This window comes from Papaver somniferum, chromosome 5 (genome assembly GCF_003573695.1).
Source record: "Papaver somniferum cultivar HN1 chromosome 5, ASM357369v1, whole genome shotgun sequence".
NCBI classification, from domain to species: domain Eukaryota; kingdom Viridiplantae; phylum Streptophyta; class Magnoliopsida; order Ranunculales; family Papaveraceae; genus Papaver; species Papaver somniferum.
Genome location: NC_039362.1, coordinates 24,062,945 through 24,089,906, shown reverse-complemented (window position 1 = coordinate 24,089,906; position 26,962 = coordinate 24,062,945). Strand labels below are relative to the sequence as shown.

The following is a 26,962-nucleotide window of genomic DNA, read 5'->3' as shown; positions in this document are numbered from 1 at the left end:
CCAACGGGAGGGGAGGTTTTTGCAACTCTCGACGTGGTGTGAGAGATGTGATTGGGTGTTTAGGTTGTTGATTATGCCGTCTCATGCCGTGCCGTTACGACACAGATTATTTCTAGTCCAACATAAAACAACACATAACCTTATGAATGGTCTAATAAACTTTATCGAAGTTATTCATCAACATAATCTCTGCAATTAATCCAACATTAAACAACACATAATCTTATTAATAGTGTAATAAACTTTATCAAACTTATCTATTAGCATAAAAGCGTAGTTAAACATCTAACAACTACAAACTCGACAGGATGCAAGATGACGATACCTTAATTAGGCAGAAACTTTAGTTTCGAACTTTCGACCCATAGCTCACCTAATATCACTGTATCTGTAAAATTCAGATGACAAGTTTGTCTATAAGATTAGACAAGAGGGAAGGAGGCTTGATTTCCTCGGGAGACTGGGAAAAGTTCAATTTTTTTTTTCTAAGAGGTCGAGATTGGACTTCGTCATTTTTGACACTTAAGTACTTTTTTTTTTTTTTTTTTTTTTTTGAGTATATTTCCTCTAATGTACTCAAGGAAAGTTCGAGTAATTACAAATTTATGCTCAAAAAGAAAACCAAATAAAATTTAAACCCCGTTTGTTTTTCTTTGAAGGTCCAAATAAAAATAAGGATATTCTAAAATACTTATTTCAATATTACTATAAAAATCTTTCTTTTGGTCTTTCTCAGCTTCGATCATCAAAATCCAATTCGACTTTATTACCAGCACCAGCTCTTGCTGCTGTGAGAGAAATAGAAAAGAAACCCTAATTTCTTCTCACATTTTCATGTCCATATTGCCCACACAATCTAACAGTTCTGTATCATCATCATCTGATAACCTTCGCGGAAACCCTAATTACACAAACCATGGACTCTTTCAATCTTCACCACAGGAAGAATTTCATGGGGGGTTTCCCTCCGACAATCAGATCAATGGATCAGGATCTCACTTTATCTCCAATCACTCAACCTCTGGTAAGCAAATTTCTTCCGAATTATGGATTCAAGAGTTATTAATTTTCTTCTTAATAGTTGGTTCTTCCCTTTTTTTGGGTAGTTCAGATGGTAGATTTGTTTCAGGTTTTATTGATTTAAGGGGTAAAATCTGTGTATATCAAAAAGGAGATAACTTCAGAACTGACAACTTTAAAGCTTATATACAAATTATTTAAGTCTGAAATTTTACCTGATTAGGGTTAAAGGTTTTCTAGTAATTTGGGGGTTTCTTGTTTGATGATGCTATTTGACGTGAATTCTTGGTTGTTCATAGTTTATGAATATATTCCTAGCAGAAATTTCCTTGATGGAGGATGTGATTAACCTAGTTTGTGTTCGCAGGTTCAGTTTCTGCAGCGCCGTCAAGTTCTGGAAGATCTTCCAAGAAGGTATAGACTTCTGCTATATTCATTATGAGTTGAGCTTTCGGTGTCTTGATGATGTTAACAGTGTGACTTTTCTTCTTCTTCTGATTAGGTGAATGAAGCAAGGACACCAAATGGTAGAAGAAACTGGAATCGCCAAAACAGTGGCACCTCATCTCAGGCTGGTGGTGGAGGGATATCCCCACAACTTAGGTATAATTGGAGTGTGTGTACTAGCTTTTAATTTTTTTTTGGTTTAACGAAGTGTCTGAACTTCTTATTTTGCTGTGGCAGTTCTGCACATTCAGCTCCGAGGAAACATCAGACAATGAATGGTAATCACTTGTTGAATTTTCAGTATGATCCGATTACTCGTCCTAAATCACGGATGACGCCTCCGAGGAAGACCCAGAAGATAAAACCATACAACAAGGATTTATTTATTCAGGCAAATTACAAATTTGTTGTGTTAGATTGTGGGAACGATGAGCTTGAGTTGATGGATCCAGATAAAATGTTGCAGTGGGATAATGTAGTTTGCGTGAGATACTCTGCTCCACATCCGGTGCAGTGTCCTATTTGTCTGGAAAGTCCTTTGTGCCCACAAATTACCTCATGTGGTCATATATTCTGCTTTCCTTGTATTTTGCAATACTTGTTAATGGGTGAGGAAGATCGTAAAGGTGAATCGTGGAAAAGATGTCCTCTATGCTTTATGATGATATCTTCCAAGGATTTATACACTCTCAATATTGAAAGTGTGAAGCAGCATTACGTTGGTGAAAATATGCAGTTTACACTTTTAAGTCGCACAAAAGATTCATTAATTCCATCCCAGAAAAATCAACAAAATACTGATGGTGTACCTTGTTCCAGTGTTGCTCTGTGTGACTCTTTCTCCAAGTTCACTGTGGCATCAAATGTCGAGTTATTAGTCAGAGAAGTAAGGACAGAATTAGATGGTTGGCTGGCAAGAGCAGAATCGGGGCTTGTTGAGGATGTAGAGAAGCTTCCTTATGTTTGTGCTGCAATGGAACAACTAGAGGAGAGGAAGAAGTGCTGGAATGCAATGCTGACTTTGCACGATACAAAAAATTCTGCTTTACCTTGTTCAACTGGCAAGGCCTGTAAATATACTAACAAGACTAAGAGTCACGTGTTTTCTCCAATTGGAAGTGCTGATGCTGCTTATTTGGAAGAAGCAAGTGTGCCTGCATTCTTATCTCCTTCTGCAAGTTATGAGTTTGAACCAAAATGCACAGATAAACTGAATGGTAAAAAGCTGTATGGAGAGGATTGCTCGGTCCAAACTACTGATGCGTGTGAAACATCCGAAGTTGGAGAACGCGTCCAGTCTTCTGCATATGATGATGACAAATGTCTGCAAAAAGACTCTGGTTGTGTCAAGGAGAAGGAATCATATACCTTTTACCAAGCAATTGATGGGCAGCACCTCATTCTTCATCCATTAAACATGAAATGTCTTCTACACTACTATGGTAGCTATGATGCGCTTCCTTCGACAATTGGTGGTGAGATTTTGGAGCTTGAGAGCGTCACACAGTCTGATGCTATGAGGAGGCGTTATCGCTATTTAAGCCATTTCTCTTTAACAACGACATTTCAGCTCTGTGAGATTGATTTGAGTAAAATGTTACCTCTTGATGCCATGTTGCCATTTATGGATGAGATTAAGAAGCGTGAAAATCAACGGAAGAGGCTTGCTGAAAAGGAACATAGAGAGAAACTCAAAGCAGAAGCTGATGCGCTGAAAGCCATGCCTGTACCTTCGAATTTTGGACGGCATGCTACTTCTATGTTTTCCATGGACGATTTTGAAGGTAAGTGATTTATTTTTTGTGGCTTAAACTGTTTAGCAGCTACCAGTGAAAACTGTGTCCCAGCAACCAGTATTTAATGTCAACTTAGTGTTGTGGATTAGGGAGAAAGTTTCTTGCTTAATTTTCCACGCCCAAGTAATTTGTAGAATGTGCTATACCTGCTTACGTAGTTCTAGAATTTTAAGTTTTTAAAATGGAGTCTTCATAGGAGGTAGGTTTCTCTCTTTTGTAATTATCAACCGGAGCGAGAGTCAGAACCGTATGAATACTAGGTTACTCTCTGGCTACTCAGTGTGCAAGATTTTCTCCCTGTCTGAGATTTTTTGTTCGTTCTTGGTTGTTCCAATGGCCATATTCTGATTATGCCATTTAATGAAATTCTTTTCTTTTCTTTTCCATCCATGTTTAGCACTGGGAAGTTCTCCTGCATCATCAACAAGTCCTCCAGTAGTTGGCGAAAGGACGCGATTCTCAGAAGTAACTCGTCTGGGTTTTGCTGCTGGGGTTGATTCTCCTTCTGTTACAGCTGATACTTCAAATAACATAGAAGCAAGAAATGAGATTGCTGTTCCAACTGGTAGGCAACCATCACAGTCCCTGCGTATATCAACATGCTATCTATTATTATCCATGTGTTTGATAGAATTTGTTTCATCCCATGGTTCTATGAGTTAACCCTAGATGTTCTCTGAGTGGTCTCCAATTTATTTTCCTTTGCAGGGCAAAGGAGCAATGTCGCTCTGTCATTTGCCAGTATCATATCCACTGCGAAACCTGCCACTGATGGTGTGGAAGCTGCCAAAACGAACGGGATGGGAAAGAAAGGGAAGAAACCAAGTCGAGTCCTTTTATCAACTGCAGGTGGCCGTCGCTACTAAAGACTTTGTCCAAGGTCTCTCCCTGTCTGTCAGTTTAGCATCTTTGTTTTATTTTTCCACCCATGTTTTTGCTTGAAAGATTTTATGTAAATTTGAAAGTAAATTCGTAAATAGATCCTGTATGGGAGAAAATTGAACAAACTGATGTATTAAAATAATTTGAGCTTCAAGTTACCTGAATGTGTCTGGTTTAGTATCACTTTTTTGAAAAGTCAAAATAAATATTTGATAGACCAGCAATTTGGACTTAATGTACATGACTGTTTGGTTCTTGAAAGCTCTGGTGTTAGGCTTTCACATTTGGTACCAGGGCATTGGATCAGAAAATGGTGAATTTGCTTAAATGGGTGTAGGTAATGTTTAACTTGTCCAACTGATCTCAAGGAATGAGTTCGACTGTACTTGGATCTAAAAATTCCAAGCCATTGTTTTCCTGTGTAAAGGGTCAGATTTGCGCGGTATAGGTTGAGTATGGAATGTCACGTCGATATGTTCATATTGATGCTACTTCCTACATTCCCAACTCTATTTTTTGAAACAGAAGATTGCTCAGAAACAATGAGGAACTAATTATTACAGTACTTGATAAAGTACCACGGATGAAAAAGGATGGTGAAACTTTCAAAAGGCATTACATTTAGCACATGTTAATTTTCTCAGGTGGTGTTTCACCAGAACGAAAGAGGTGATGCTCGGATACAAAATTTATCCTGATAAAGGTGATGTTTGGGCCATCTGCAAGACTGCTGAGATGTTGAAATATCAGCTGGTTCAGATTCTCATCAAGTAAATGGCATGAAAGCTGCTTATTTGGCCATGTTCAAAGGTGAAAACTGGCGCATATTTCAAAGACTAGCAAGGGATCTCTGTTGGATCCTTTTGGCGGTTTGCCAACTTGCATTGTCTTAGAAAGCTCAAAGAGACAGTCAACATAGAAAAATTAACTGATAAAGCTAAAACCTGGTGAATGTTGATGCAAACCAGATGACTCACTCTTATGCTATGTAAAACAAAATTCATTAAGAACTCAGAGTAAACAAAATTTATTTACTCTATCTGTAGATCATTACTAGAAAAAGTGGGGCTTGGACAATTTATGAGAGGTGGTAAAGATGGAATTTATATGAACATCCTGCCAGTTGCATGATCAACCAGAACTGCATCTGACAAAATGAACAAGTCTAGTCATATTTCTTCTTGTTTAGTTGAGTAATTGACGAAAAATCATGCAGGAAAGAGTAGACAGCACCATGTTATAATCATCATTGGAATACAAAAGCTTTCCTGATTATCTTGAAGTTGGAAATTACTTAAATAGCTTAAGTTAGGAACTAAACAAAAGACTTCAACTTCCTTCTTGTATAATTCATGATCACCAAAAAACTTGCTAGCAAATTAAACTAAAATTAAAAGACTAAAGCTCCTATTTTCTTCTTTTTTTTCCTTCACCGCGTGGAAGTTGAAGTATGGTAAATTGATGTTTACCTAGTTGGCGGGAATGGCAGGCAATGCATCAGGTTCCAAGTGCCAAGAGTCTGCAGGAATACCGTGATTTTCAATACCTGGAACAGTGAAAGCTGGTACCTGATGAGAGAAGCTGAGCAACTCCTTCATGGAAACTGTTCGAGTCAATTCAAAGCGATCATCATAGAGCTGCCTATGGAAAAACGTTTTGCGACCGTTAACTTCTACTAAGCTGGCTACCCTCATCTCCACGTCCTCTGAACAGCTAGAAAGGATTTCAACATATCGATACTGGCAATTAATGAGATTAGAATGGTTCCATTTGCTGTTCCAGTTTTTATACATTGCCCATATCTCACCTTCCCTTGGGTAAATTTTGTGAAGATATTTGTTACTGTTAGAGCTGCTGTCATCGCACTTCATTAAATGTGAGAACCTTGATACTTGCAAATTGAGTGTGACACCACCAGTTCTGAATGACCCGCATGCTACAGGTAGATTTTGCTCAACCCATTTCATTTCATCTTCAAGCTTAGGGTGGGGCTTCAAATATGTAACACTAACTTCACCACCTGAATTTACACCGTGTACAATGACATATCGCCGTGGCATGGCATCAGGACCATCATCATATATGGCCCATATCTGACCTGAAGAAAAAGCCTCTTCTGGCCATTTAGGCTTCGGCCCTGAAGATATAGGAGGAGATATAGGAATTGGGTGCTTAGTTCTAGATGCATCACTGGATCTCCCTTCTAAAGGTGGTTTTGCTGCAACTGTTTCCACAACCACATCCTCTGGAATTGAAAGTGGGTCGAGTTCGAACACCATACCTGGAAATAAACCCCTCTTTTCTCCTGCGAACCTATATGCTGGGATGTTATGAGAAAATATAAACGATTTGGGAGCAGTAATTTGATAGGAGAAGTCACTTCCTTGAATCTCCTGTCTTCTGAAAATGCTTGTAAACCCTGCCACCTTTACTAAAGATGCAACCTTAACACCAGGTTGTTTTGAGTAACCAGTGAGAATTTCTACAAGCTGGAATTGGCATCCTTTTCTTGTTTTAGGATCATTGCACCAATTAAATGGTTTCCAATCCTTATACACTGCCCATACTTCCCCTTCTTGTGGATAAAGTTCAAACAAATCATTTGTCAAATCTTTAAATGAAGAGATGAAATGCGAGAAAACAGGGCTCCCGCCAACCATCCTATTGCATTTATCTATGTTGAACTTTTCCTGCATAAAGTACCCACAGCAAATAGGCAAACCAGCCTCATGCCATTTCTTTTCATCTATGTTAAGGGGAGCAGGTTTCAGCCACCTGACATACAATGTGACATCTGTGCTATTAGTTTCCTTGTTATGCATCTTTTCTATGCTGTTAATTCTTGCATAGTTTCGAGGCATTTTTTCTTGATCATAAGCTGCCCAAATCTGACCAATTGCAAATACTTCAGCCTTTCGGTTGTTAGCAAAGTCATAAAATTCAAGAGTAGGTTCCTTGTGAACCATGGATGAGGATGGGATCCCAAATGAACTTACTAAGCATTTTGCCACATTGTTAAATCCAGCCTTGGTGAACGCAGAATCCGGGCTCGCTTCTTGGCTACAAGTGTTTGCTACAACTCTATTAACAAGTGCTTGGTTCTCAGCCACGACCTCGCCATCACCCTCACTTGCACTTCTTACCGTCTTCAAAGGTTGCGCTCCTGCGCTGCAGATGATATTGCTCTTATCTGAACATTGGCTAACGATTCTCTTAGACCCAGAAGAACTTTGAGAAGTAGCTTCCATCTCTTTAGGATACGCTATATTTAGCGGTTCCACATTACCACCACAAGGACCCCAGCTAGCAGTTCTTTTCAAATCGAATTCTTGACGCTTCTGTCTATCCGAAAGCACATCATAAGCTTGCTTGATGAGCTCTAAAGCAGAATCAACCCCCGGGAACTTCCCTTTAATTGGCCCCAAGACTCTAATCAAGTTTGTATACTTGTAATCAATGACAGATTCATCAACTGTCCTTGTAGTCTGGAGAATCCAGTACCAATCAATTCCACTCCCTGGTAACTGAAACTGGGCTGTACACATAATGTCACACACCGTAATCAACTCGTTGATGTTTTCAAGTCCTGACCACGTATTCCTCGCGTCGAGTAACTTGTTCCTTGCTTTCATGTAATCATTGCTCTTCATTAACCCTATTGCAATTGATTTTTCTCGAATAGCTGCCTCCATCTCTTATCATTAACCCTTGACAACAAAATGAAATGAGTGATCAGAACTACGAAAACCCCCCAAAAAAAGTGAGATTTTCTTTTACAAAAAATTATGGTACCCATTACATAGAAGTGAAACAAGACATGAAGCAAAGAAACAACCTAGTTCTAGAAACAACCCTGAACCCTGAACCTAGTTCCAGAAACACAACACAGTGAGGTGTCACCTGAAAACATTCACAAAAAAAAATCCTTTTTTTCCATCAGAGAAACCATTTTTAGAGTGAATAACTCAAGATTTTTAAGACCCTAGAGATGCAAAAAAAGAAAAAAAAACACTTTTTTTAAAACCCTCATAGGTTGAGTAGTACTGGTAAACAACAAAGTGCAAAATCTGAAAAATGTATAAAGGAGAGATCAGAGAAAAGGAGACTTACTGAAAGCTTAAAGGCTGGAGGAAGAAGAAGAGTATGAGCAGCGGCTGGAAGAGCAAGGGAGTGAGAGAGTGTCACTTTACTCTGTTTGGTGGTAGACCCTAAAAACCAAAGCAGGTCGTTTTGTTTGTTTCAATCCTAGGAAACTTTGATTAGTAGTAGGATAACTTTTTTTTGCTGATTAAGTGTCACTGATTACTTGTTTTCATTAGTCTAATTAAGTGTAATTAATTAATTATTACTGTAATGCACCTAATTTACCTCGCACGGTCCCTGATAACTTTTTTTTTGCTGGGTACAGACTACAGACTGATGTAAGAGGGTTTAGCCAGTGAGGAATATTACCTTTTTGTCTTTTCTCGTCTTAAATGTGGTGGGGAGGATAGGGTAGAAGTACTTTATTGAAGGATCTTTTCGCCTACTCATGTATCGTAAAAAGGATATTTTTTCAAAATTTTGGTTGTCGAAGGACTTTAGTACCCTAACTAATTTGCAAGACTTCTGATGTGTGTACCAATTTGATTTGATTTTGTTTTTTCCCACAAAAAAAAGAGGCTAGGCTCAAACTTTAATATTGATAATAACCCGATTTAGAATCAGACGAGTTACACAGGAGTTACAGGACCCAAATATTTTCATCAGACTCAATAAGATCAAATATACAACAATGGTCAACCACACAACATACAATTTCCGACCATATATTAACATAGACACAATTCATAATCCAAAGAAAACATCTAACCATTTCATGCCTATTCATGACAAGTTCAAATGGTCAGGTTTGGGCTCAGGTTAAGCCATCCAAACCTTTTAACAGATCTGCATACAACGAAAATGTTATGATCAACTGAGCCAACTATTTCTCAAGATCTTTTTTTCATAAATATAGTAACACAGTCGACAGTGGTATAAAGAACCCAAAGATTCCACCAACATTCACGGTTTTCATCAAACATAAGGTGATACAAATAGCAGAGATACCCAAAATCGTTTCTTTTGGGGAGGAAACAAGTTGAGCCGGTTTGAAGCTTCTTTAAAATCGGTCTTCTGTATCCATTTATTGTTGGAGTCTTTGTTGTTGCTAGTGTCTTTGGTAACTTTGTTGTTGTTGATGACTTTGGGGATGATCTTTCTACTGATTTTGGAGGTCCCACTGATGATGTTGTTCTTAATTAACTTCATAGAAAACCCAACTGAAAATACCTAATGAGAAAACCCAAAAATGAAAACAATGACTGGTATCTAAAGAAGTCTTGATCAATTTGATTGGAGTCCCAAGCAATTTGGTACCTCTGTTACTAATTTTGAGGCCAGCTCAAATTATTTGAGAACTACTAAAATTTTGTGCCAAACTAGATGGAGGATAAGGGATGATTAAATTGGGTGAAACGATTAAAAAATTCTTTATTAAAACTTAATACTCAAAAATTTTCATTTTCGCTTTCATTTCATCAAAACTAAGCACCGATTTCTTCTTCTTTTCTCCTATATCTTTTGTTTTTTCATTTTCATATCGTCGATCATCCACAGTTCAAAAACCGATTAATTTTTCCCTTATAAAAAATGATGACAATAAGATTTAAACAAGCTAGTGAAGTTACTTATCCTAGTGCAAATAGTCCAGGAATTGCGAGAGAAATTCGAAATAAACCATGAAATAAGAAAACGGTTACAAAAGCCGAACAATATCTGAGCGCAATCCAAGGGGAAAAAATAGCTCGAATCAGATACTTTTCTATCAACTCAATCCTCTTAATTAAGTTTTATCGACATGCATACACTCAAGATCAATTATTTTTTTTTATTTTTTTTTCCTGAAATATAGCTTTTCTGTGCTAACAAGAATCGGTCAATGTACACACGTCAATGGATTCCTACTAGAAATGTTCGATGCTAAATCCCATGTCGACCAATTATTCTTGGTGTTCTTCGTGGTTGAATAACATCAAACAAGAATCGGTCGACGTGGACATGGACATCAACATATTTTGGCTTGGAAGAAATGAATATGTTTCTGTTGGTTATTTTTACTAGAATCAGTTGATGTGAATCCCACGTCGACCGTTTATTGATTATAGGATTTCTCAACTGTCAAGACAATAATCATTCAATATAAGTGCTCATAGCGAAAAATTATATGTGGAGGAAATGCCCGAATTTTCTGGGGCATTTCCATCCTAGAATCGGTTGATGTGCACATCATTATCGACCGATTTTGTAGTGTAATTTGCTAGGAATCGGTGAATAAAGATATATAGTACATTGCTTATTGTAGACTTTAAATTACTATATGTACTTGAGTTTGATTGTTTTTTATCATGTATTCTCGTATTCTTTAGGGAAAACAAGGAAAAACAAAAGAAAGCGGAAAAGGGAACGAGTAAATAACATGATCTTGCTTCTCCTCAGATTTTGAAACCTCGTCGAAAGGACGAGGAAATCTGGGTGATAAATACCATATGAAACAATAATGTTTGGCATGATTTGTTAAATGTTTGTTATTTGAAAACAAAGAAGATGAGTCGGGGTTTGGATAAACAAAGCAAAAGCATATATAGGGAAAGGATAAAATGTTGAGAAAAGTAAAAGGAAAATTGAAGAATTGAATAATGCGGAAGATAAAAATATTGGTGCATCTTTTAGGAAAGCGGTGGAGACGGGTCCAAAGAAGAGAAAAAGAGCAAGAAAGAGTGCTTGGGGTGAATCAAACACCATGCATAATGATGCCGACGAAGAGGTGGCCTTTGTCGTGGTGTTGATGGTGATGAAGATGAATGTTTATGGTGATAAAGATGAGTGAGTTGATTCTTGTTTTCTAAACTTACGTCTTTAACCATGGATAAGTATGGAGTCAAAACTTATGTCTTTAACTTATGTTTGTTGTTCGAACTAAAATATATTAGGTTTATAATTTAAGAATGGATGCATTATTTGGTTTTAAAAAGTTGTGTTTAGCCAAGACGCGCAATAAAAATACAATATTTCGGCCAAAAGCACATGTATTCTGTTTGTTAGCTACAATCGGTCGATGGATACCTGAATTACGACCGATTCTTATTTGTGGCAAAAAATACAAGGTTCAAAATATGAAAAAGCTGGGGTATAAAAACTACACCCAATAATTCGTTCGACAATCTGTATGGACTAAACTCCAATGTAATTCCGAGAACACCAACTTAAAAGCGAGACTCACTCAAGAATTATATCAAAGCGTTTATATCTCTTTCTCAATACAATTAACAAATCAAATAGATAGAAGTCTGCGAGCCTGATTGACGCGAGAAATAACTTAGACGGTACCAAAGACCATTGTCCAAGTGTCAATCAAGTTTCATCCAACAAACAAGGTCGGATTTGTCAACTAATTGAACTGCGCACAATCTGTGATATTTCAATTATATCAAAATATAATGCGAAAAATAAATAACACAGACACCAAAATATTTGTTAACGATGAAACCACAAATGCAGAAAAACCGGGACTTAGTCCAGATTTGAACACCATACTGTATTACGCCGCTACAGACACTGTCCTACTAGAAGTTAACTTCGAAATGGAATGTGGTTGAGCCCTAACTAAGTCTCACACCGATTAAGGTATAGTCACATTCCTTACGCCTCTAGAATCCCTTAGCTGATCTTACCCACGACTAAGAGTTGTTACGACCCAAAGTCGAAGACTTATAAACAAATATGTCTCCCACAAATATGTCTATTCTTTATTCGGTTTTTGTTCCCTCTTTTGATAAAATCAAGGTGAACATGAACCAATTGATAAACCGGTCTTATAGAGCAGCCTAGAAGTATCGATCACCTCACAATAACTCAACTGATTAACAAAAAAAGTTATTGCAGAATCACAAGAGTCTGAGACTAAGAACTGTTGTGATTTATTTTTATATCTTACCTACCGGAGATAAATCTCGAGTAAATCTTAGAGAATATAAAACTCAATAAGATACAACATGTAAGATCAGAATACGCAACTACAGAGAAAATAGTTGGACCTGGCTTCAAGAATCCTAATAAAGTCTTCAAATCGTTAACCTATAATGGTTTTAGGAAAAACATAGGTTAAAGGAGAATCAACTCTAGTACGCAACTAGGAACACACAGAAGTTTGGGGGATTAGGTTTTCCCATTGCTAGAGTTCTCCCTTATATAATCTTTCAAATCGTGGTTGCTTTCAATCACAGCTAAGATAGCTTAGTAACGAAGCATTCAATATTCACCGTTAGATGAAATCCCGATTTAAGATTCAAGCTAAGTCTGCTTAAAACTAAAGCAATCAATCTCCACCGTTAGATGGTCTTAGCTTGTTACACACAAATGAAATATACCTTCATTTAGATATGGGTTAACGTACCTAAATGTGTATATTGAGTTGGCTCAATAATAGTTAACCGAATTTAGCCATATGAACAATTTTGTCTTAGCTGTATTTATCTAACACTTCTAGATCAAATATGAAGATCAATCAATTATGAAAGATAATAAAATGAATCTAATTGTGTTTCAAATAGATTTGTTCAATTGTTCACTATCTCAAAGAAATATATATGAACAAATTGAATCGAAATCGATTTGATTCGTAATCGTACAAAGTATTTATACAAGAATCATTTCATGAACATTAAGTCATGGTTTGAAAAGATTGCATTCCTTAGATCATAAATGTTTAAGTTCATGAGTATGAGAATCATACATGAGAACTTCACCACTGTGTTCGCCAACCAGGTACGTGAACAACAGCTCCGGACCTTGGCCTAATCAAGTCGTTCGCAAACCCGGTTCGCGAAAAACCGTCCCGAACCCAACTCAGGTAACCGATTTGCATACTAGGTACGCAAACAAGAGTTCTCTACCTTATCAGGTAAATCCGTTCGCATACTAGGTACGCAAACAAGAGTTCCAGACCTGAATCATCACAATACGGTTCGCATACCAGGTATGCATACCGTCTTGTATCCATACATGGGTAATTTTTCTAAACTCTCATTTCAATCATTGAAACATCCTTGGAAGACGACAATGGTTCTCTCACACAAACCATTAGCTTCAATTAATTTTCAAGTGATCAAATGATCAATACGAAACTTCCCAAGCTAACATCAAATGTCTGTCTCACACGAATCATATAAGATGTTCAAGGTAATTTTCACATGACCATCTTTTGACTTATATTTAGTTGCCATCTAAACTCGTCAGGAATATGATGAACATAGCTAAAGCATAAAGCTTCTAACATATATTTCGAGAAAAAGATAAGCGAGATAAACTCGACTTGGAATATCAAATGTGTATATTGTAAAAGTTTATATAGCTATACGACTTAGTCTCATTAGAAGATATAATAAAATAGACTTTTGAGTGATATAAAAGTTTTAGTCTCCACATACCTTTTGTTGATAAAGTTCCTCCAAGCTCTTCAGTAGATCTTCGTCTTCAATTAGTAAACGTCGTGAAGTCTAAATCTCAACTACACATTCTATCCTAATCCGAGACATAGCTATAAGCAGACTAGAAATCAAGTATATAGTTTTGATTAATTAAACTTGACAAACAAGCTTGAGATAGCAACGCTTGCGAATTCGACCGAGCAGTGCTCTAACAATCTCCCATTTTGTCAATTTTAGTGACAAAACTATCAATACATATGGATTACAAAATAAATAAACTTTGTAGCTTCTCATCCATCATGCTTGATTTCCTTGGATCTTCAACATTCTGTGAATTCTTCTCTAAATCCAAGTACTTCAGCGATTCTGAACGTGTTCAACTCAGCATCATTGTTGTTGAAGATCCATATCCACAACAATATGAAAACATATGTTCTCAATCACTGTTATACAGTGTCATAGTATTACTATAGATAGTCAAAGTCCAATTGCATCACAACTTTGAAATAATACTATGGTGATGTGTATCACTCCCCCTTGGTCAATACCTCATATTACAATGAAAACACTCCCCCTTACATACTGATCCGTAAGACATATGTATGTAGTGTGAACTACCAAATAATTCTCCCCCTTTTTGTCAATATAAATTGGCAAGGTACGAAAACTACGGGATCATAATGAAATTTTCAAAAAGATACTTCATGACTAAAAGAGAACATATCAACTTTGTTTCGATGATTTCACATAGTCGAAACTCAGTGTATTCATCAAGGAGTTTATAAAGATACAAGATAACTCCTACAATGTTCCACAACCGCACTCCCCACAAAGATATGACAATTAAGCTCAAGTTCTATTAAGAACTCTACCCCATTGATGTCATTCCCAAGGGAACAACATGAGCGACCTTACTTTTACAAGAAAATAAGGATTTCTTTGGACATTAACAAATCACATGGATTTGTATCCAGTGATCTCGAATAAATTAACCACAAGAAGACCTCAATGATTAATTTAATCGAAAATGCTCAACATAAGAAAAACTTACGGAGCCATACATTACTTTCACATAAGAGTGGATTAGGAAAATATCAATACTACAGAATATTTTCAGAAGTTCATTCTATCTTTTATCAATATTTGCATAATGACGCAATAGACTTAAATTTAGAGTGTATATGAGATAAGCATAGTTCACGAACTAAACACATATATTCTCATAAGAAATTGCAATATATGAAATCAAAAAAAATTGAATACTGGAAAAATCATCTTCCAAATAACTTTAGAATTTAAATAAATAAATCTAAAAACATTGCAAGATGAAAATCGTTGAAATAGTTATGTGAAATCACAAATAATGCTAATCCAAACCCTAGTTATCCTTCTCAAACATAAGAATCAGTTATCATAAGAAGTTCCCTAGACATTGTAGAGCTTTCTCATAGCATCTACTGAGAATTCCTTTTCATTATTGAAAAATCCATTGATTATAGGATCATTCAATTCTTCCAAATCTTTAGAAATGTCTCTGTTTTTAGTTCAGACAAGGTGTTCTTTGTCAGAGACAACATTTGTTCATAGTGAGCTATCTTTTCCAAAGATGAAATGATTTGAGATTTGAAATCATTTCTTTTGCTGATGAAATCTTTCACCATAGCCCTAAATTTATTATGATGCTGACAAACAGATAAAACACAGTTAGAGGAGAGCTTGTTTCATCTTTTGTAGACTTCTCATTTTTCTTCCTTGAGGAAAGGATTCCTTCACACAGATACATATTAATTGCTTCCACTGCATCCCTTTTTGTGGTACCGCTGGTTACAGGAGCCATGATTCTATAACTTTCAAAGAAAAAGGGTGACAAACATTTTTATTTCAAAGGAATATAAATAAACCACTGGAACCAAAAATCCCTAATAGGCATTTTGAGAAAGTCCTCATGGTTCATTATCCATTATTTATTTTTAACAAGAAAATATTCTCTTCACAAAACTAATCTAACATGTCCTTATTTAAAGAAATATAATTATACAAAACTTGAGCAACCTTGATGCAATCCTCCTATTCTCAAGTTAATAATGAGGATGCAAATATTTTTATAGTTAGGTAGTACAGAATGAGTTGAATGCTCACTTATTGTGTCACAGGATGACATACCAAGGTTTTTTGCATAAACAAACTTCTTACCTCGCCTGACTCTGGTTCTTCTAGACTTCTTCTTGGCATTTGAGGATCCTTGTTGATAACTTAATGCCAGATTCATATTTTGCATATCATTCTGAAGCTTAGCAATTATTTTGTTATTTTTCTTGAATTTCCAACACTTATTTGAACATGATTCGCGTTTCCACAAAATGAGCGATTCGAGGAGGAATATTTGTTCTGGTGATTGACTTTCTGTCTGTCACATTGTTCTACATCTAATTTTCAAGAACCGGCTGGAACAAAGGGATTATTTGTGCTCACAGTCTTGCTTTTGAACCCTATACCATTTGGTTTCCAAAAGACTTCTAACTAAATAACATTGCTGAGATCGTGTCAGAACTTCCAAACAACTTTTGCAAGTCACACTTAAGAGATAGAGTTCTGGTGAATTTATCATTAGGATTATCAACCTCAAAGCGGTGATTCAAGTTTATCCAACAAGTTCTTTAATTGAAGATTTTCTTGGTGATCTTCTTCATTTTTAACCAAGTAACCTTAGTGTCAGACTCACATTCTGATCAGAATTTGAGTTTACAGAAGTTTCTGCTGAGAGAGAAGAATATTTTGTGCAAATTTCAGAAGTATGCATAATGTTATTGACGAACTGACATGATTTCACTTCTAGTATTGAATCATTTGAAGCATCAGAGAGAGAGAAGCGTTTCTCAGATCTTTTGCTTCTCTTCACAATATCTTTCATTTTTTGTGTAATCAGTGATCTGTTAAGATCAACATGATTTGAACAACATTCATCAGCCCAAGATAAGTTAGAAGATTCACTTGTATTGGTCACAGCACTGAACGCAGATGTTCTGACTGTGTTCTGATCATGATCAAATATTTTTATCTTTACAACAAGTGAGTTTATGGAAAGAGTTTCAAGGTTATTTCCCTCAACGATGGCATGTTTCTTAGAATCGTATCTAGCTGGTAGCGATCTGAGAATTTTTATCACAATGTCCTTTTCAGGAATAGTCTTACCCAATGTAAAAGATGCGTTAACAATTTCAGATACTTTATGATTTAACTCATCAAATGACTCTTCATTAGACATACAAAGGTTTTCCCAATCAGAATTTAGGTTTTGAAGCCTAGCTTCTTTCTCAGAGGTATTCCCTTCAAATACGGTTTCTAAGATATCCCAAGCATCTTTAGACCGAGTGCACGTAGTCACATGGTGCTGAAGATCAGGGGTAATGGTATGGATGATACATGACAAATTCTAGAACTTCACCACTGTGTTCGCCAACCAGGTACGCGAACAGCAACTCCGAACCTTGGCCTAGTCAATCCGTTCGCAAACTAGGTACGCAAACAAGAGTTCCGTACCTTCTCAGGTAAATACGTCCGCATACTAGGTACACAAACAAGAGTTCCGTACCTGAATCATCACAATACCGTTCGCATACTAGGTATGCATACCGTGTTGTACACAGATATGGGTAATTGTTCTAAACTCTCATTTTAATCATTGAAACATCCAATGGTTGTCTCACACAAACCATTAGATTCAAGTGATCGAATGATCAATACAAAACTTCCCAAGATAACATCAAATGTTTGTCTCACACAAATCATATAAGATGTTCAAGGTAATTTTTACATGATCATCTTTTGACTTATATTTAGTTTCCAACAAACAGATTGTTTCCAACTAAACTCGTCAAGAATATGATGAACATAGCTAAAGCAAAAAGCTTCCAACACATATTTCGTGAAAAATATAAGCGAGATAAACTCGGCTCGAAATATCAAATGTGTATAATATAAAAGTCTATATAGTTATACGACTTAGTCTCATTAGAAGATAGAAAATAAAAGACTTCTGAGTGATAGATAAGTTTTAGTCTCCACATACCTTTTGTTGATGAAGTTCCTTCAAGCTTCTCAATAGATCTTCGTCTTCAATTGGTGAACGTCGTGAAGTCTAAAGCTCAACTACACATTCTATCATAATCCGAAACATGTCTATTCGTAGCTAGAAATCAAGTATATAGTTTTGATCAATTAAACTTGACAAGCAAGCTTGAGATAGCAACGCTTGTGAGTTTCACTGAGTAGTGCTCTAACAAAATAGTTCTATGCGTTCATACTTATCAATGATTAATCAAGGAAAGGAGAAAACATTGAGGGGAATAAAAGGAGGATCGAAAAATTGAACAGTCTGGAAAATGAAAATGAAAATGTTGGTGGATGTGGTTGAAAGAGGTCCAAACAGAAAAACCATGGCGATAAAGAGTACCCGGGGTGAATCAAGCAACGAACACAATGATGTCGATGAAGAACGCCTTGTTAAACGAAGCCAAGGTGGTCGTGGTGTTGATGGTGATGAAGTTGAATGTTGATTGTAATGGAGATGAATGCATGGAATCTTGTTATCCAAACTTATATCTTTAAATGTGGATAATTATGGTTTATGTCTTTAAGTTATGTTTGTTGGTCGAATTAAAAGATGTTATTTTATAAATGTATAGATTCAGTTGGTTTTAAAATGTTGTGTTAGGCTAAGACGATCCAAAAGAACTACAATTGGGCCAACATTTTAGGTATTGTGTTAGTTTTTTTTAGCAACAATTGGTCGATAGATACCTAAATAACCACACATTCTTGTTGTTAATAAAATATACAAGGTTAGTTAATAAAATATACAAGGTTAAAAATCGGTTTATGCTTTCATACTTATCAACCGATTTTGGGGATTACATTTCATAATTTTTCTAGGCTTACAAAATCGTTTCATATAAATATCCACATCGACGAATTATGTGAATTTAATTCCATCATACAAAATCGGTTGATAAGCACATTCTTATCCACCGATTATGTAAGTATGACAAATTCATGTTTTTGTTGGTTTTTTAGGCAACAATCGGTCGATGTGGACATCTATATCAACCGATTCTAAGCAGCCAACATTTTGTTTAAAAATAATCGGCCGATATGTATGTCAAATTATTTCACAATTTTTTTTCCTGAAAAATACTAGTCACTGGTTCTTTTTCTATATAAGGAGGACCTCTTTCCTAGACCCACTTTACCATACACTTGCATCTTTAATTTACTTTTACTTCATCCACAACTCAAATAAAACCTAAAGAATGGCAGGGGAACCGGAAGAAGATATGGATCTCGTGAAATCGTTTATTCCCGTGTCCCACTGTTGATGGTGGATTTTTGACGAAGGTCATATTCGTAAAATCACATTGGAAATCATGTATCTCTGATAGGTATCAGAATCATAAGAAATTTGTACCTTCACAAGGGGTGAATCGCATTTCTGTAATATCATGGCGGTGATAACGTATAATAGCAATATTAGGGTTCCTGAGGCAGAACTTTTAATATTCTATGTATTTGATGATTAAAGCTGAAAGACTCATTACATTTTTATTGAATTCAGAATTCATCTCTGGTGTCTGAATCAACCCAAAACAACGTATGATGTTGATCACATCATATCTGAATGCTCCTAGACATATTATATGCTAGTATACAGAAATGAAATAATTAAATCTAGTCGCAATATTTATCGGATTGAATTCCTAGAGATTATACGCTAATTGAACCCTAAATGTTCACCTAATCAGGATCCGTGGCCTTTCTCCGTTGAATTCTATGGAAATTAATGGATATTTACCTTTCGGGCATTTGAGACACCTTGAGTAAGCCCCGAGCAAAAGGCACGAGTGTAGTTAGTGATAATGTTCAAAGAAGCATTCATGGGAGAACTAGGATTGGAAGTCTGATTAAAGAAGGAAAGGGAAGAGATAAAATAATAAAAATAATAAAAAAGCCGTGAGGATGGGCCCACACGGCTAGCCGGCCGGCCATGCCTTCGGTTCTAGCCAGCCCTCCCCTATTTTCCTTATTTTATTATTATTATTATTATTATTATTAGGGTTTTGCTCTTTCAAAGATTCCTCTTTCAATCAAAACTCATGAAACTTCCATATTTTTCATGAGCCATGTGGTTAGCAAAGAAACTGGTCCCGCAATCATCATGACTTGTCCTTCTACCACCATGAGAAATACTAAAATAATATTATTTTAGTACATTTAATAGTGGTCCTTTCACCACTATTAAGAGTTTCAATTAAACTCAAATTCTTCGTACAAGGATGAAATAATGCTCAATGGACCATCAGAAAATACCAAAATTCTCAGGATTGGTCCGTGAAGAGCATGGCAACGCGGGCACGTCACCATGGCCGGCCCTTTCGCTTGTAGAATCCGGTCCTACCTCTCTTGATGATTTTTGACCTAATTAATCATCCAGAGTCCATATTTGGTTCAAACTCCTTCCTGCAACTGGGAATGACGATCCATTCACCATCAGATGGTCCCAAGACCACCAAGGGCCGTTTTATACCTCTTTGTCGGTCTACCCTCTCTCCATGGCTAGGTTCTGCTACCTATTGCTCAGTCAAGTACAATTTAATAATGATTAAACAATCATTAATCATCCTTTCACCAACTTCTCTACAAATAAGTTCGGTAAATGCTCAGTCTGGCATCCAAATATCACATGATAGGTCCATCACTAGTAGAGGCAGCCTCTCTCTCATCCATTGGTTGACTCTCAGTCAGTCATTCATCGATCAATCAATGTTCATAATTAAGGTTTTAAACTGAATGCTATATCTAGCATGATTCTGAATATGTTCAAACACCAGTATTTTAACATCGATTCAACAATCAATATTTTAATTAATTAATCAAGCAATCACTAGTGGAAATCAGCAGTTTCGCAACCGATAAAGCAAGTCATTGAACTCGTATCTATGACTTGCTTTGTCGGTCGCGAAACTGCTGATTTCCACTAGTGATTGCTTGACTAATTAATTAAAATATTGATTGTTGAATAGATGTTAAAATACTGGTGTTTGAACATATTCAGAATTATGCTATGTTGGTCGAAGCAAGTTATTTAACTCGTATCTATGACTTGCTTTGTCGGTCGAAGAAAGGGTCGTTGTTTGAGCGTCTTTTTCAACTATCACGTGTCTTTGGGGGTCGTTGAAAATCTTATATCAACGACCGATTTTAACGGTCAATACTTTATGTCTGACTTCAATCAGCCATAGATATAAATCTTAATATAAAAAAAAAAGATTCAGATTGGCTGTCTGACCTGACTGAATCTGACCGAATTTGAAATCAAACACAAATGAAACTCAAATGAGAATCAAACGAAACTTAGAATTCAAATGAGAATCAAATTAAACTTACACACAAATATTCATTCAATTTAATAATATTCATTGATTCATTGGTTTCGTTACATACTTAGAATCAAGTTCATAGAAAAAAGGATATCAAATATGAATTATGGTTTCAAAAGCAAATATTTGTCTCTTCTCATTGAACTGCTAACAACATCAGGAATACCGGAGAAATGTAAGGAAGACCTTCCCACTAAAGATGCAAAAATCAACTTCAAATCTGGATTGCTAGCTAAGAGTATGTCAAGTTTTGCTTCAGTAGTATGTCGTCTGGTGAGATGTTAGCATATAGCAAAGATATCTGAAAGAGCAAGATACCCAATTGAAGAGGGTAAGATCTTAGTATAGTCAACGAACTTAGATGTAGTTGACACTTAGTAGTTAGAATGATAGATAAATAACCAATTACCTGAGTTTTGTCATCAGGATTCTTTGGAATATCCTCAATCACTTTCAACATCAGCCTAATGCCTGACCGCCTGCTATCTGATGATACAAGTTTAAGAATTAGATGTTCTTGCAAGACAAAGTCCATGTCATAACAATCAAAACAACCAAATACGTAACTTTTCGGACCTGAAAACTGAGCTTGAGGCTCAGAACTAAGCATTACGATTTACAATAAATAACTTAAAAGAGCAAGTAACCATTGCATAGATCGAGAGATGCTGGAAAAAAATGATTAACATTCAGCTGGGTCACATATTTGTTTTCTGGATCATGTTATTACTTATTAGCAAAGAATACAATTTATTACCTTGAGAGCTAGTAGTCCAAGAGCAAAAGCCCTTTCTTATAAACCTTGTGTTCAATAGGATTAATTAAGAGCTGGTTCAATGTCTGGAATGAACGGAGGAGCTTGTAGATGTTTGACTAAGCCACTACAGCATCACTTAGGCATTAATGAAAGGATTTAATTGACTGAAGCTGGTTACATTAAATCTGGTTAAGCAACATTCCAAGATCCTTCTACTGCAGGAGAAAAAAAAAAGACGGCGATAAGAAAAATCACCACGAAATAGAATTATTACCAGTGCAAGCTACTTTGAACCATATGTAATAGCAAAATCGAAAGAAAAAGTAGACAGTGAGGACTTTAAGGTGTCTGTAGGATTTTCTTATAAACTATACCTATTAGGATTCAAACACGCTTCCCCTTATATATTTATTATATGCCATTGTCGGAACCAAATGTGGTCTCAAATTTCCAGATCCAGTTATTTGGAGGAAAATTAGAACAAAAAATCAGTTAATAATCCAACCAGATATCAACAAATCAGGACTTGGGAGACTATTAGATGTATCAGAGCTGATTGAAGGACTGGACTGAAAAACAAATAATTTTTTTTATCAAGTCCAAAGTCAAAAAGCTCTGAAAAGAATCAATTTCTAAGAACTGGAAAAAGACGGCAATATCAATTTCAAAAAGAAGGTTTAATCCTACCTTAGGTGTGAGCATTGAACCAGTTATACTTATTAAATTAACTCCGTCTTCAGTTGTTATTGCATTGGCTACAATATAGAATATAAAAATATGTGAGACCCTATGAAACATAGCTGCACCAGAAAATAATAGAACACAGCAAGGAACTGAAGCGAAACCAAAAACCAGAGAAATACAAAGTACCGAGCAGAGTCACAAGAATTACCTAATGAACTGACAAGGTCATTCCTATACGACTCGAACTTGGAATGCAGGTGGCACCATTATGAAGTGTTATGATCGAAGTAATTGTGAAGTAGCAAGTTGAGTAGTGTTTCCTGCATTCCAATGTTATGTACTTAATTAGACTCAAACTAATAACCTAGGATAACATAGAGTGTAATGGATACTGGTCTTCTTTTGTATATCTATAGAAGATGAGCTACAAGACAAGTTATGTCCAAATGAGCTACAAGACAGTTACAGGAAGTGAGAATAATTCTCAAAAAGCCTCGAAAACTCTATGCAGTAAGCCTATTAATTGGTCAAGTTAAGTTAACAACATCCCAATTTTCGGTTTGGTAGACAGAACAAGTGTTGTACACAACTCTCTCAACAAACTGGGACTATCAAAAAGAAAAAGAAAAATCATTTCCTTGTCTCAGAAATCTTTTAAAACAACATAACTTTCTAGAATTTCACACAAAATCCGTTTATATAAATACTACTATAACAATACATCCCCTTGAAATAACGCATGTGCAAGAGCTTCGCGTTGGAAGGAAGCAAGTTTTCTAACCCTTGCAACATCAGCAGCTTGAGATGATCATAGCATCAATTATCAACTGTATTAGACTCGAGAACATGTCCAGGAAAATGAAAAAGTAAGAGAATGAAGCTAACTTGCAGTATACGATGGAAGAACATGATCCGATCTGTCAACAAAAGTTCTAGCACCAGAGCAAGAATAATCCAGGAGAATGGCGTGACCCTGCAAAAAGGGAATTGAAGTACCAAACGCTGTGAATTTGTATCTTATCCTTGTAATCGATCAGGACTACAACTACGAATGCAATATTAAGTGGTAACAACTAACGGGAATTCAGAGCAAATTTTGAAAATGAGTCAGCAGATGCATTAAATCCTTTGTGCCAGGAGGAGTTGATTCTATTTCACCAATCCTCAAGTTGGCTACCTAAAACCCACTATTTCAATTGGCTATTTAAAATATTTACACATGACAGTGAAAACAAGCTAATTAAAAACACGATATAGAGGCTTTATCCGATCACGTTGAAAGTATCGCACAATTAAATTCGTAAAGGATACAAGAAGGTTGCACCACCTGGCGAGGATATCCACGCCAAATCTCTGGGGAGTCCTTCTTCCAGCTAAAATGAACTACCTGTAGCAGGCAACAAATTCATAAATAACACCATGAACAAAATTTTCACTTTAAATGTGCATTACCAAAAGTAGATGAAACATATGGTCCACAAAGACAACTAAGAAGAGAAACAAATAAGGACTGCAATTTGAAGATTCAGTTGATGTTACAACTGTTGAGTTTAAGCATGCTGATTAGCCCTCTCTGACGTTTCCAAATGAAACTCCTGAATAAATCAACAATGTAGTTAGCACAAGGAACCATATCATCTAGCCCTTCACCATCAACTTCAAAAAAATATATACCTGAAACTATGGTAGATGAGGGGTACTTCTTGGTAATGTTGGTAAAGTAGGATCTTCCGGGATCTTCTTGTTTACAGGTCGGGCCTCCATGGAGGCAAAGGTATCTCATTCATCTCAAAGGTAGTATTCTACTCCATCAGCTACAAGACCATAAACTAACTCAGATTCCCTTTTTAAACAAACTCATGGCACAAGATAATTGAAAACAATAAAAGAAAATTGCAAAGAACATAGATTTCACTTATATGCTAACCGAACAAAACACTCAAATATGAACCCGAATCTAACGTAAAAGCACTAAGCAAAGGAAAGAATCTATACCAATGTACGCTAACTTCTTTATCTCCAATTCACCTGCCTCCTGCAAAACACAACCATATACAATTCCATCAAAAAACTATAAAAAACTGCAAATATATACAAGTCCAGGAAGACAAAAAATAAAATAAAAAAACCCATAGATTCAGAGGCGACGTGTTTCTCTCAACTGCCTTCAAATCTAAATTATCTAAGAAAAAACATCAAAGTAAAATGAGTCACTTCAATAAGAAAATAAAAACAATAATAAAAAAAAATGACATGGTGATTAAGGGTTGTTGAAGTAACCAGTAATCTTACTCTTATCAGGAACAATAAAGATTTCATCACCAAGAGCACCAGCTTTATTAGCAAACTGAGTCATCTTCTATTTCGTCATCTAAAACCCAAACTCATGATATCAGAATACCCCTAAAACCCAAATTGAGAAAAAAACAAACTAATCAACTCACCTTACAGAACAGATAAGCAATGTAACAAGCAATCTTATTAGCAAACTGTGGCATCTTGTACTTCATCACCACCACCACACCATCATCATCAGGAATTACAATAGGAACCAGTTAAAGTAAAGCGCAACCTTAATCAAGAAAAATAACACTTAATCGAAACTAATACCGGAAAAATCAAAAGCTTGAAAATATACCCCAACCCTAATAGTAAAAATTAAATTTTTGCAATTGAAGATGCTGAAGAATATTTAGTCGTAGATAATTACCCCAATTAATCGCAAGATGAATTTTATGATTCAAAACACCAGAGAAAGAGGTGAGTTTGATTTTATCTGGATCCATTGTAGAAGAAGAGGATGATGGAGGTATTGACTTCTATTTCACCTTCCAGATCTGAATTTATTGTTGAAGAAGGAGATGATGGAGGTCCAACGAGAGCTAATGTTTAAATTTGAAGTGAGAAAAAAAAAGAGAGAAAAAATAATGAAAGAGATAAGGTTCTCTCGGTTTTAATGGAGAGAGGGCGATAGTTAATCGCATCCGTAGGTCAAATGAAGTCCCAAATGTCGAGAAAATCTAACCACAGAAACATCCAGGTCCATTGGTCGAGGAATCGGTGATACACTAAGTGGTAAAGTTGTAATAAAATTTTTCATACAACGATCATCTTTAACCGCTCTTGAACTTCTCCGCGTTTTTGTCAAATCCCGGACTGTCTTTACTGGTCCAAGTCAGTTGTCTGTCAGTGAGGGTCACGGGCGTGGGTTGAGAAAACCCCCTTTTCCACTAGTGAATATTTAGATAATATTTTTAATAATATTTTATTTGGTCTTGATACCAATTATTCATGGATCTAGCAGTATTTTCTTTGAATAGCAATACTTACTCTAATCACCAATGTTCTATTTGGCAATACCCTAATTGCTTCAGCTAGCAGAGGGTCACGGCCAACAGGGTTCGGAACCACCAATATTGATTCAACTATCAATATGTAATTGTTGAGAACAATATTCTTCGTATTGATTCAGCTATCAATATTCGAATTGCAGTAATTCTCATGTTGATCCAGCTATCAATATTTGAGAATTTAACATTGATCCAGCTATCAGTATTTTATTGGTCCATTTGGTTCGTCTGTCAACCATTATTTTATTATTGTAAGCTCTCCTCGTCATTCGACTGACTCATGACATATGGATCGAGAAAGTCTTTCAATGGTTATTCTCACAAGTGCTCAGTGCACCAACATAATGGTTTTTGATCGATCCAGCAATCTCATAAAACTATCACTAAGGCATTCGACTATCATTCTTGCTTCAACTAGAAAAATGATAATTCCACATTCATGTTTTGCAGAGCTTCATCTACCACAATATTGAACTTCGTCAATTTATTTCATAAGACTCATAGTTTTAGGTCAAAGATTGACCACACACATGAGACATCAATTCACGTCACATGGTGGGATATCACTAGGGTTTTTGTCTGGCGGTCTACAACACGTACGATGTGAGGTATATCCACGATAAGAGTTGTGGTGAGTCGTGCTGACAGTTAAGTAGTGAATGGAGTAGTGGATGGTTGATTAACCCAGTCTTCCGTGTAAAGTGGAAATGGTTCTTACACGATATCTCACTTCCACATTCTTCTACTACCTTCAACTGTCACAACTTACAGGAGATTAATGTGCTGCTATAAATAGGTTTATGAACCTATGATCTGATAACCAACAACAATTAAGACTCATCACTATCAAGTTATCAAACACTTTCAAAGGATTTGTCTCGTCTACACAGAGAATCATCTTCATAGCAGTTCAACACATCACATCACCTACAGATAAATCTCCATTGATCTCCACACAATCTCAGATTTCCTACCTACAAACCGACCCTTTTCCTCCTCTTGTGACCGAATTGAACTTGGAATGGCCACTGTCTTGGTTTAGGCCAGGGTCCTACAGATTAGTCTCTCAAACTCAAAGTACTCT

At 36.2% G+C, this 26,962-nt stretch overlaps 2 protein-coding genes and 1 long non-coding RNA gene across 13 annotated transcripts; 1 reads left to right on the top strand and 2 right to left on the bottom strand.

Moving 5' to 3' along the window:
* The first annotated feature begins 645 nt into the window (after positions 1–645).
* On the top strand, positions 646–4,328 carry LOC113281178 (RING finger protein 10-like). The gene is made up of 6 exons (XM_026529839.1): positions 646–1,024; positions 1,388–1,434; positions 1,523–1,623; positions 1,705–3,251; positions 3,661–3,828; positions 3,972–4,328. The coding sequence occupies exons 1-6, from the start codon at positions 835–837 to the stop codon at positions 4,127–4,129; spliced, it is 2,211 nt and encodes a 736-aa protein (XP_026385624.1). The 5' UTR covers positions 646–834; the 3' UTR covers positions 4,130–4,328.
* A 1,043-nt stretch (positions 4,329–5,371) lies between these two features.
* On the bottom strand, positions 5,372–8,354 carry LOC113281177. The gene is made up of 2 exons (XM_026529838.1): positions 8,256–8,354; positions 5,372–7,852 (listed from the first exon to the last, which is right to left on the bottom strand). The coding sequence occupies exon 2, from the start codon at positions 7,835–7,837 to the stop codon at positions 5,615–5,617; it is 2,223 nt and encodes a 740-aa protein (XP_026385623.1). The 5' UTR covers positions 7,838–7,852; positions 8,256–8,354; the 3' UTR covers positions 5,372–5,614.
* Positions 8,355–21,044: 12,690 nt separating this feature from the next.
* LOC113281175 lies at positions 21,045–25,461 on the bottom strand. Of its 11 annotated transcripts, none has more exons than XR_003325962.1 (13): positions 25,239–25,461; positions 24,973–25,100; positions 24,821–24,899; positions 24,524–24,563; positions 24,203–24,342; positions 23,856–24,123; positions 23,414–23,501; positions 23,310–23,326; positions 22,737–22,848; positions 22,532–22,599; positions 21,845–22,059; positions 21,497–21,573; positions 21,045–21,388 (listed from the first exon to the last, which is right to left on the bottom strand). It is a non-coding gene; the product is annotated as an uncharacterized LOC113281175 (long non-coding RNA). The 11 variants fall into 11 exon arrangements; XR_003325958.1 differs by lacking the exon at positions 23,310–23,326 and adding an exon at positions 22,219–22,285; XR_003325963.1 differs by lacking the exon at positions 23,310–23,326 and having other exon boundaries at positions 23,856–23,915; positions 24,068–24,123.
* Positions 25,462–26,962: the final 1,501 nt, after the last annotated feature.

What these genes read in the sequence shown, in the direction of transcription:
- LOC113281177 (XM_026529838.1), bottom strand. Translation starts at nt 7,837, where the DNA reads ATGGAGGCAGCTATTCGAGAAAAATCAATTGCAATAGGGTTAATGAAG.
- LOC113281178 (XM_026529839.1), top strand. Translation starts at nt 835, where the DNA reads ATGTCCATATTGCCCACACAATCTAACAGTTCTGTATCATCATCATCT. An exon ending in CTCCAATCACTCAACCTCTG is followed by an intron (nt 1,025 to 1,387) that starts GTAAGCAAATTT and finishes TTGTGTTCGCAG; the next exon opens with GTTCAGTTTCTGCAGCGCCG. An exon ending in TGAGATTGCTGTTCCAACTG is followed by an intron (nt 3,829 to 3,971) that starts GTAGGCAACCAT and finishes TTTCCTTTGCAG; the next exon opens with GGCAAAGGAGCAATGTCGCT.